This window comes from Eretmochelys imbricata, chromosome 10 (genome assembly GCF_965152235.1).
Source record: "Eretmochelys imbricata isolate rEreImb1 chromosome 10, rEreImb1.hap1, whole genome shotgun sequence".
NCBI classification, from domain to species: Eukaryota; Metazoa; Chordata; order Testudines; family Cheloniidae; genus Eretmochelys; species Eretmochelys imbricata.
This window is the reverse complement of record NC_135581.1, coordinates 16,212,495-16,224,636: the sequence shown is the minus strand read 5'-3', so window position 1 is coordinate 16,224,636 and position 12,142 is coordinate 16,212,495. Positions and strand designations below refer to the sequence as shown.

At 45.1% G+C, this 12,142-nt stretch overlaps 1 protein-coding gene across 1 annotated transcript in view; it reads left to right on the top strand.

Moving 5' to 3' along the window:
• OTOA (otoancorin) overlaps window positions 1-12,142 on the top strand; it is a 55,373-nt gene that overhangs the window by 28,523 nt on the left and 14,708 nt on the right. The window contains exons 21-23 of the mRNA XM_077828306.1: window positions 409-538; window positions 7,475-7,662; window positions 11,429-11,584. Of these exons, the coding sequence (XP_077684432.1) occupies window positions 409-538; window positions 7,475-7,662; window positions 11,429-11,584 (474 nt within the window). The remainder of the gene's footprint in view (window positions 1-408; window positions 539-7,474; window positions 7,663-11,428; window positions 11,585-12,142) is intronic.

The window sequence follows — 12,142 nt, the reverse complement described above, 5'->3', positions numbered from 1 at the left end:
GACATGGTGGGTGAGGTAATATCGTTTATTGAACCAACTTCTGTTGGTGAGAGAAATTTGTCCTATAAAAGATATTACCTCACCCACCTTGTGAGTTATATAGGCAGATGACAAGTTTGAAATCAGCAAGAAGTGTTACTGAAAACTTCTAGCTTGTGGTTCATGCCGGTCATGGGACCATGTAACAGGAGCCTCCCGCAAATCATGCTCCCTCTATCTGCGAGGAGCCAATTTACAGTCCTTTCCCCTGAACACCTGTAACAAAAGACGAGGGTGCTGAGTTGTGGTTAACCCCTTGTTCGCTGGAGCCTGGGCAGTGCTCCTGCCCCTTGTCACATCCTAACTGCTTTGTTTCAAATGGGAGGGAGTTCTGAAAATGTCTTATTGCTTTTATCTCCCCTCTTTAAGTTCCCAAATACAATTTTACAAATAGCAAAGATGGCTTGGCCAGCGTCTCCACCTGAAGAGTTTCTATCTGCTATATTTGAACCTATTCGCAACTCCATTAATAGCATTAGAGCATCTGACCCCACAACTGGTGAGTATGTCACTGGTACCTGTCCAATGTCAATGTGTTGGATTGACAGTCGTGACATTTTTGACTATGCTGCTGCAACCTGAATGGTCTCTTTGTTTTGCTTTGTTGTCAAATGCGTTTTGAGAGGCAGTGTGACAAAAAGCAAAATGCCAAGTATTTTAAAGAGGTTCAGTCTTTTAGAAACATTAGAGCAAAGACTTTCACCATTAACATGCTTATCTTTTTTAATGATCAACTAATGAAATGCTTTACTTCATTAAAAATACACTACTAAACAAGTGCTGAAACATGTCTGGTTGCATACAGATTTTGCATTTTAGAATTATTTTGCTTGACTTGTAGTATAAGTGAAAGTTTCATGAATAGAAAGACAGCAGAGAGCCAAAATGTTGAGCCAAAAGATACTGTCCAGTTAACATACACTGATGTCTGATAAAGGATTAACTCAGCTGTTCTAAATGTGACATCAGTGTACTGTGGTCTGTCTAAACAGACTATATTGGTTGCTACAGGTTAAAATAAATTTTAGGAAAAACACAATTGTTTGCTTATCAGAAACTCTTGTGCCAAATGAAGTCTATCCCATGTATTTATTTCACATACTTTGATTATGTGTGAGTCTATAACTACATTGTAACCTCTGGCAATTTAAAAGATCACGTGCAATGACCTAGGGAGAATATTTAAACTATGTAGTCTAATGGACTGAAAGACATACCTGCTCCTGCTATGGGTAGATTTTCAAAGGCATACATGTGGATTAGGCACCCAATATTTTCATTGTGAGTTGGATGCCTACCTGCCTTTTGCATCTTCGAAAGCTTCACCCTGGGTTCTTTGTTTAATATAGTATAGGCCCCTATCTTTCATGGAGCTGTGTGCTCGATACCTTTAGATCTGCATGGACCCCCACTCAAATCCAGTGGAGTGATTCCAGATTTATGATGGTGTATCTGAGATCAGAATTTGGCCCTTATCATACTATATTTATATACAAAGGAGGAACAATAAATGTAGTTTTGGAGTGATGTATTCTTGCCTCAGTTCAGCAAAACAATAATAATACCTAGCTCTTATTTAGCACTTTTCATCAGTAGAGCTCAAAAAAAGTTTACAAGAGGTCAATATCATTATCTCCATTTTACAGATGGGGAAACTGAGGCACAAAGCGGTTGAGTGGCTCGCCTGAGGTTACCCAGCAGGCCAGTAGCAGAGTCAGAAACAGAACCTAATGCAGAACTGAGTCCAGTGCTCTAGGGTACACTGCCTCCCCCCATCCACTCCACTGACTTCAGTGGAGTCACTCCAGATTTACACTGGCGTAACAAAGCAAAATCTATTTTAGTTTAGGTAGTCTAAACACTACAGGTACCAAAACACTACTGTGTAGTGTGGATGAAATTCACCCCTCCCTGCACAGGTAGTGATTTATGGCATAAAACGAGCTTAAAGTAACCCAGCGAGTGGCCACAAGTCTGCAGTGCAGCCTGCCTTTATGTCATTTAGAACATAGTTTTCAGGCTACTGGGTCGCAGCACCTGTACTGAAGTATCTGTAGTGTTTTGGGATTACCTAAACTAGAAGATTGAGGGAAGATATGATTGCTGTCTATAAATACATCAGAGGGATAAATACCAGGGAGGGAGAGGAGTTAAGCGCCAGTGTGGACATAAGAACAAATGGCTATAAACTGGCCATCAACAAGTTTAGGCTCAAAATTAGTTGAAGGTTTTTAACCATCAGAGGAGTGAAGTTCTGGAACAGCCTTCCAAAGGGAGCAATGGAGGACAAAAAACCTAGCTGGCTTAAAGACTGAGCTTGATAAGTTTATGGAGTGGATGGTCTGATGGGACTGCTACGACTGCCAGTAGCAAATATCCCCAGCTGCTGGTGATAGGACACTAGATGGGGGAAAGCTCTGAGTTACTACAGAGAATTCTTTCCCAGGTGTCTGGCTGCTGGGTCTTGCCCACATGCTCAGGGTCTAACTGATCACTGTATTTGGGGCTGGGAAGGAATTTTCCCCGGGGTCAGATTGGCTGAGACCCTGGGGGGTTTTCGCCTTTCTCGGCAGCATGAGGCACAGGTCATTTGCAGGTTTAAACTAGTATAAATGGTGAATTCTCTGTAACTTGAAGTCTTTAAACTATGATTTGAGGACTTCCGTAACTCAGCCAGAGGTTAGGCGTCTATTACAGAAGTGGATGGGTAATGTTCTGTGGCCTGCGAGGTTCAGGAGTTCAGACTAGATGATCACGATGGTCCCCCCTTCTGACCTTAAAGTCTATGAGTAACATGGATCTAGAAGCCACTCTGGCTCACCCCAGTGGCCCCCTCTGCATTCAGGGGCAACGAGCAGCCAATGCAGAACCCCCCAGTGCTGCCACGCTCCCCACCGAAGACCATCATGGTGCTCCAGTGCCGTGGAGGCCTTTCATTCTTCAACAAATATGAATAATTTGGCTGGGGGAGAGCCTTGAAGTGTAGAGTTTGTGCTGTCATCAGACACACACAAGAAAGAAAGACTGAATTAATTTTAATGAAGTTCTGCAACATAATCACACACAATTTATAGAGAGCTCACGTAGCAAGTTTCAGCCAGAAGTGAAGTTTTATGGCTGTCATCAGGTCAGCTGCCTCACTAGTGTACCCTTGTGGTCTGAGGTTGTTCTGCAGGCACCTTGCCTCTGTTTCCCCCTTCAAGAGGATTCTTAAACACACACAAACTCCTATTAAATTCAGCACACTCCTTCCTGCGGCTGCATTTATTAACATAACATTTCAAAATAAAAGTTCTCCAATCCCCATCAAGCTTTTGCTCCAATCTTCCTGCTGGGTGCCTTGCTGGAGCCAGGGCCGGCTCTAGGGTTTTTGCCATCCCGAACTCCGAAAGCACAACTGCCCAAGCAAAAAAAAAAAGTGGGGGCGGGGGCGTGGACAGAATGCTGCCCAAGCAACAAAAAAACCGGATGGCCGGAATGCCGCCCCTAGAATGGTGCCACCCCAAGCACGTGTTTGCTTTGCTGGTGCCTAGAGCCGGTCCTGGCTGGAGTCTTCTTGCTCCCAGCTACAACTGACTCTGCTTGTTTTTCTCTGAGCATCCCTCCTCTTGCAGATTCCTACTGCTCTTTAGAGGACTCAGGTGTGTCTACTTTGTAACTAGGGTTGGTTGGCCCCAGGCCTCTAGCCATTAACGGGGGAAGCCACCCTGTTACAGTGACTGACTTCTAAATCCCTGAAAAACAGGATTATTATGAAAACACCTTCAGGATTGCAGTGGTCTAATGACAGGTTTCAGAGTAACAGCCGTGTTAGTCTGTACTCGCAAAAAGAAAAGGAGTTCTTGTGGCACCTTAGAGACTAACCAATTTATTTGAGCATGAGCTTTCGTGAGCTACAGCTCACTTCATCAGATACATACCGTGGAAACTGCAGCAGACTTTATATATACACAGAGAATATGAAACAATACCTCCTCCCACCCCACTGTCCTGCTGGTAATAGCTTATCTAAAGTAATCGTCAGGTTAGGCCATTTCCAGCACAAATCCAGGTTTTCTCACCCTCCACCCCCCCACACAAATTCACTCTCCTGCTGGTGATAGCCCATCCAAGGTGACAACTCTTTACACAATGTGCATGATAATGAAGTTAGGCCATTTCCTGCACAAATCCAGGTTCTCTCACTCCCTCACCCCCCTCCAGAAACCCACCCCCATACACACACAGACTCACTCTCCTGCTGGTAATAGCTCGTCCAAACTGACCACTCTCCAAGTTTAAATCCAAGTTAAACCAGAACATCTGGGGGGGGGGGGGGGGAGGAAAAAACAAGAGGAAATAGGCTACCTTGCATAATGACTTAGCCACTCCCAGTCTCTATTTAAGCCTAAATTAATAGTATCCAATTTGCAAATGAATTCCAATTCAGCAGTTTCTCGCTGGAGTCTGGATTTGAAGTTTTTTTGTTTTAAGATAGCGACCTTCATGTCTGTGATTGCGTGACCAGAGAGATTGAAGTGTTCTCCGACTGGTTTATGAATGTTATAATTCTTGACATCTGATTTGTGTCCATTTATTCTTTTACGTAGAGACTGTCCAGTTTGACCAATGTACATGGCAGAGGGGCATTGCTGGCACATGATGGCATAAATCACATTGGTGGATGTGCAGGTGAACGAGCCTCTGATAGTGTGGCTGATGTTATTAGGCCCTGTGATGGTGTCCCCTGAATAGATATGTGGGCACAATTGGCAACGGGCTTTGTTGCAAGGATAAGTTCCTGGGTTAGTGGTTCTGTTGTGTGGTATGTGGTTGTTGGTGAGTATTTGCTTCAGGTTGCGGGGCTGTCTGTAGGCAAGGACTGGCCTGTCTCCCAAGATTTGTGAGAGTGTTGGGTCATCCTTTAGGATAGGTTGTAGATCCTTAATAATGCGTTGGAGGGGTTTTAGTTGGGGGCTGAAGGTGACGGCTAGTGGCGTTCTGTTATTTTCTTTGTTAGGCCTGTCCTGTAGTAGGTAACTTCTGGGAACTCTTCTGGCTCTATCAATCTGTTTCTAATAGTGGTCTAATGTTGCTCCTCAAACTTCATGCTAATTGGCCCAGTGTTTGCCTTTCAAAATATCCAGTTGCGGATTTTTCATAACAATAGTCATGCTTAGGACTGTAGTTTTTTTTCAATCTCTATTTCTCAGTAATATTATTTAAAATAAAAGTGAGTGTCCTATGACATTTTTTACAGAGGGGAGAGCCGAGGCAAAGAGATTAAGTGATTTACCCCAGGTTTCACAGTGAAGCAACGGCAGTGCTGGGAATAAAAGCTAGGTCTCCTGGCTCAGCGTCATGAAATACTATTGTGTATGTTCAGATCTAAGCATTTTCACATATCTGCCCCATTCATGCTTGATCAGCGTGAAATCTGATTACAGCAACAACAAGAATGAATCAGCATCAAACACAGGAAATGCTGCCAGGATTGTAATGAATACTGCCATCTGCAAACTTGCCAGCGGAGCTGGTGTGTTACAAGAAATGAACTCCTTAAGGCTTTTTTTCCCAAGAACCAAAAACATTAGGTTTTCATGACAAGGGCATGGAACTGTATTGTCTCTGCGTGGGCAACATTTACATAAGAAAAACTGACCTTTTGCAGTGGAGGAAAGTGAAACAATCTAGCTTCACAAGAGGCCAGTTTCTATATGGACAAAGGGAAAGCAGTAATGTCTCCTGGTACAGAAGTCAAACAGCTTTTCCGTTTGCCTACAGATTCATCCTTCTCAGGGTTCTACCCACTGCCGCAGTTTTATTTGATTCAAATAAATCTGTCCTCTGCTTCCTTTTAAAGTAAAAAGTTATTTTGTACGTCCTTGCTTTAATTTGTTTAGCTCTGGAAGCTCAGCTCAGAGGCAGCATCTGTGGAGTTCTGCTTTTTACTGGTGATGGCCAAAACTGAAGACATTCAGAGATTGTTTGGTTTAGATAATGACTGAACAATCGTTTGCTAAATTAGGGACAGGAGAGTGGCTAATAAGAGACCATGTTAGGATGCTAGGCTCTCCCTTGCATCAGTATCGGGGATATTAAGCCTATAGAGCAGGGGTGGCCAACCTGAGCCTGAGAAGGGCCCAGAATTTACCAATGTACATTGTCAAAGAGCCACAGTAATACTTCAGCAGCCCCCCCATCAGCTCCGCCCTGCCCCTCCCGCTCCCAGTGCCTCCCACCCTCTGGCAGCCCTGCTGATCAGCGCCTCCCGCTTCCTCTCCGCACCTCCCGATCAGCTGTTTCGTGGCATGCAGGAGGTTCTGGGGCGGGGGGCCCCAGGAGAGGAGCAAGGGCGCATAGCAGGCTCGGGGAGGGGGCGGGGCGTGTGGCAGAGCCAGGGGTTGAGTAATGAGCACCCCCCCCCCGGGCACATTGGAAAGTTGGCGCCTGTACAAGGAGCCGCATATTAACTTCTGAAAAGCCACATGTGGCTCCGGAGCCACAGGTTGGCCACCCCTGCTATAGAGACCTGAGTTTGTCAAAATGCACAATAAAAAAAGAAGCAGAATCTGCCCTTATATCAGATATTTAACCAATACAATTTGGCAGACCAAACATTTCTATTGTAAATAAGCATCCCTTTCTGCATTTTCCTAATTCTTGGCACTTTAACAACATGCTTGACATGAGTATTGCATTTCTCTCACATTTAAGTTCTGGAAACCAATCTACTTGCCTTGTTTAAATGTCAGGCAACGCTTACAGTCATACATCTCTGACCGTGCCTTTCAAACTGAAGAGGCCTGCTACTGTATGTAATAGCTAATGAGCTGGACTTCACCAAGTCTTGTTTGAACAAAGATAGGCAGGTTTATTCAGCTGAAATTTGTGTGTGAACAAAAGTACAATACAGCTATGTGGAAACTTAAACTGAGGCCAAACTAAGGAACTTAATTGAGTTCTGACTCAAGCAAGACTCCCACTGAGGTCAATGGAAGACTTTATCTCAGTATTTGACTCTTAATAATGTAGGGTGCCATTTTTTTGAGCAGTGCTTAGGACAGTTAGATGCTCTTTCTAGCTGCTGCATGCAAATTACATTTTATTAAGATACCTTTATATGGTAACAGTTTTAAAAAGTGTGTTTGCTCCTCCTTTCCTTTCCAGCATGTGCTGCCTTACAGGGTCAGAGCAAATGTTTACCTAAATTTAGGTAAACACTAATTTTGTAGCAAGAACATTAATTGCACTTGTACTTTTAAAAAATGCATTTTTATTTCATTGCAAAAATATTTTATGCTTAAGTTAACGTCAAGATTGTTCTGGCTCCAGTTAATACATAATACATCAACATCATAACGAGAGAGCAAAAGTCTTTGCTGCTTTGCATTTTTGTTAGTTTTCTTCAAGGAAAGAAGTCATCCTTTCAGTCTGTGTTTTGATTTCTTCCCAGACTGCACAGGAATCACAGCTCCCTCTTCAGATGAGATTATTAAATTAGCAGAAGCAAATGCCTTTTGGTCAGTTCAGGAACTGCAGTGCCTGGATACAGATACTTTTACCAAAAATGTGGAATTCCTTGGGACTGTGATGAGTTTCAACAGATCCCAGCTTATTGTCTTGAAGGAGAAAGCTAAGCAGGTAGCTATTATGTCTGTGAAAGAAACATAAATACATAATTTAATTTACTATTATTAAAATGTGCATTTCTAAAGCCACCATTGCTGTAATAATCTCTATTGCTGCAGTAATATCCATTGCTTATTGGGGAAATAATCTAAGATTAGTCATAAAATAATATGCTCCATTGTTTTAGAGCAGAGGTGGGCAAACTACGGCCTGTGGGCCACATCCGGCCCACGGGACCGTCCTGCCCGGCCTCTGAGCTCCTGGCCCAGGAGGCTGTCCCCCCGCCACCGCACGGCGCAATGCTCTGGGTGGAAGGGCTGCAGACCCTGGCATGACCCGGTGCTCTATGCTGCGTGGCTGCCTGCCCTGGTGCAGCCGTGCTGCCCGCCACTGGTGTTCCAGGCCGCGCGGTAAGGGGGCAGGGAATGGGGGGGTGTTTGGATAGAGGGCTGGGGAGTTTGGGGGGTGGTCGGGGCAGGATAGGGACACTCTTTCAACAGATGTGTGACACTACCACCAAGGTTGGACACAGCCAGGGAATGCATGCTCCGGGGTTCCCTTTCAACAAGACCCCCCCCATCAGTGACTATTGCAACAGATGCCTCCCTGATAGGTTGGGGCGCCCACTTGTGTCACCACAATGTTCAAGGCAAGTGGTCTGCTACGGAAACCCGGCTACATATCCGTCTCCTGAAACTCCGCATGGTACACAATGCTTGCCGACATTTCCTCCCACTCAGACGAGAAACCTCAATCTCTGTTCTCACCGACGATGTGGTGTGCATGTTTTACATCAATTGCCAAGGAGGAGCCAGGTCTCATTCGCTGTGTGTAGAAGCCATGAATTTATGGAACTTCTGCGTCCATAACAATATAAACATCGCAGCATCATACCTACCAGGGTGCTAAAACACTACAGCCAACAACCTCAGCAGGCACTTCTCACAGGAACACGAGTGGGAAATCCATGACCGTGTTTTCTACACAATATTCCAAAAATGGGGTCACCCAGTAATCGACCTTTTCACCTCAGCAACAAATCACTAATGTCCACTATTTTGCTCCAGGGCAGGCCTGGCACTGGGATCGTTAGGGGATGCTTTCCTCATCCCGTGGAACGTGTCACTCATGTATGCCTTCCCGCCGATACCACTGATCCCATGGGTCATCCACAAGATACGACTCAACAGAGCATACATCATTCTCATTGTCTCCACATGGCCCAGACAGACTTGGTTTCCGTACCTCTTACGTCTGTGCTCCACAACCGCTGCCTTTCTGGATGGACCTTCTGTCCCAGAACGAGGGCCTGACGCTCCATCCAGACCCAGCGAAACTCCATCTCAAAGCGTGGTTCTTCTCTGGCTCCAACTTGGGGAAAGTAAAACAGGTATTACTAAATAACCGTCCCCTCACACTAGAAATACTTACTGCCACAAGTGGAGAAGATTCTCCCTTTGGTGTCACCAAAAACAGCTGGATGCGACCAAGGCGCCTCTCTCTATGATCCTAGACTACCTACTAGAACGGAAGGAAATGGGGTTAGCCATAAGCTCTATTAAAGTACCCCTGGCTGCCATCACAGCCCTCCACGAACAGATAGAAGGGGCTTCAATATTCACTCACCTGATTACACGGCACTTTCTAGCAGGTATACAGAACATGTACCCAGAAGTACACCAACCTGCATCACCCTGGGATCTCAATCTTGTGCTCAAATGTCTCACAAGACCTCCCTTCGAACCTCTAGCAACCTGCTCGCTCCTTCATATGTCAATGAAGGTTGCGTTCCTAGTGGCAATCACGTCTGCCAGACGTTTCAGTGAAATAGGAGCATTGATAGCTGAATCACCATACACTGTATTTACCAAAGACAAAATCACGTTACGTCCTCACCCAAAATTCTTGCCCAAAGTGGCTACAAATTTTCGTATTAATCAAACCATACACTTACCTGCCTTCTATCCCAAGCCACATAACGACTCTCGAGAAGCAACGTTGCACATGCTAGATGTCAGACTGGCTGTAGCCTTTTACTTGGACAGAACTAAACCATTTCGCAAGTCACCAAGACTATTTGTCTCTACATCAGAGCACTCCAAGGGCTCTACAATATCGACCCAGAGACTCTCCAAATGGGTCTCTACCTGTATTCAGACTTGCTACCACCTGCATCACAAAGAACCCCCTGTGAGCATCAGATCCCACTCGAAGCGATCCATGGCGACATCGATTGCATTTTTGAACAATGTCCCCTTAATAGATATTTGTAGAGCTGCAACCTGGACATCAGAGCACACTTTTACAAAGCATTATGCTATCACCCAAGGCCTTGTCTCAGACTCTGTCGTTGGCCTTACAGTGCTCTCATCACACACTTATACATAACTCCGAACCCCTACCACCTCTGGTGGGGTACTGTTCTACAAGCACCAAGAGTGGAGCACCCACAGGGACACCACTCGAAGAAGAAGAAGTTACTCACCTTGTGAAGTAATGATGGTTCTTCGAGATGTGTGTTCCTGTGGGTGCTTTACTACCCACCCTCCTCCCCTCTACTTCGGAGTTCACACAGCCAAGCTCTGCGGTAGAGAAGGAACAGAGGGGACGGTCGGGGAGCGCGTGCTACATGAGGTGCCAACGGCTGCACCAGACGACTCCGGTGCGTGCCCTTTCCCCGACCGAGTACTGCTGTGAGAAATCTCCGATCTCCGGAGCAGGGACGCACCAACACCTAGAGTGGAGCACGCACAGGGACACACATCTTGAGAACCATCATTACAGCACAAGGTGAGTAACTTCTTCAGTTTTCCAAATAAATATTGGCATTAATACTGAGGGATGGGAGGACAGAAAAAAAAAGCAACAAAGAGAGACAAAAATGTTTACAAAACTATTATTATCTCTAATCCTAAAGAAATAAAACTTTTCTTTTTAGTTTACTATTGGTGACTTATGCTTGATATTAGGGGCTTCACTGTAAATTCCAAAACTCCTAGTTAGCATGGGGGGATGGGAATGCTTGGTACTGATGCGGGGCAGTGATGGGCAGGTGGTGCGGGGTGCTCTGTGTGGGAGGGAGTGCCCAGTATCTGTGGCGGGGGAAGTGGGTTAGGGGTGCCTGCTACTCACCACAATGTAGCAGTGACCAAGTCTTCCCTCCTTGCGAGCCTGTTGCTGCAGCAGTCAAGCAGTCTCAGCTGCCAGGACCCAGCTCGCTGTCTCTCTCCCTCCCTCCCTGTCCCTCTTACTGTGAAGCAGCAGCCACAAACTGTCCTCAAGCAGGTCAGAAGACTCTGTGAGAGGGAGACCAGGTCACCATCTCTCCTTCTGGAGCAGGGAGCCACATCTGGAGAGTTCCAGCACTTCCAAAATTCGGATGAAAATCAGTAAAATCAGAATAATGGCTTTTTTAAAACCCAGGAATTTGAGGAAAAAAGATTTAAAAACAAACAAACAAACAAAAAAAAACAAAGGGAAAATCATACCCGCTTATTCAACCAATTTATACTTATTAACCAGAAGTCATCTTGTGTGACAATGTAAGTATTTTTAGATCAACTGAGCGTCACCACCCTAGAAATATGAAGGGCTCAATTCTCTGCACTGTCCAACCTCTGCTTACACAGTGAAGAATGGGATTAGCAGACCACACAATCCAGCCCATAGAGTTTTATTTTGTTAATTATTACTTTAAAATCAGAAGTAGAGACAATGGAGCATGTAAGTGAGTGTTCGTTATCAACTAATAGATGCTGTATGTTAATTTATTTTAAAGGTTTGGGGTGCATTGCCGGGCTGGAAGAGTTACCATATCGTTTCCCTTGGACGTATTGCCCTAGCTCTGAGTGAGCGTGAAATAGAAGCACTGGATTTAAGTTCTGTTGACACCGTTGCTGCACTTAGTCAACAAACAGAATGGACTCTTGTCCAGGTAAATATTTTATTAAATTTACTGCTGGTGAAAAGGCATGGGATGAATGACCCTCCAAGACCTGAAATCACCTACAGAACAAATACAGCTCCCCATGCTGCCCTTCCAATTTTTCTCAGCCAGGATCTCCAGTGCCACCTCTAAGGGTGAGAAGGTAGTTAAATGTTCATGCCTACTTGGTCCTAAGCCTCTCTGGTGAGAGGACCAAGGAGGGTGGCAATATGTACCAATTATGATAATGTTCACTATGCTCTGACCACTTGCCCATTAGGGATTAGAATGAGACCATCAACTCATTTCACCCAGGTCTCTGAATAGACACAAACTGGTAAAAACAATTAGTCCTTATTGACCAAGGCTGGATTCTGTATTGCTACTACCACCACCCTAAATTATTCCTGGGGGAATTTGGTGCCAATGCGCAATGCAGAATTTTGCAGAAATTAATGCGTGTGCAGAATTTCCTTTCCCCCACAGAAATGGGCTGCAGTGCTGCTAGCCACCACTAGGGGTTGATGGACCGGGCAGAACCCAGCTTGTACACAGAAGATGCTGCTG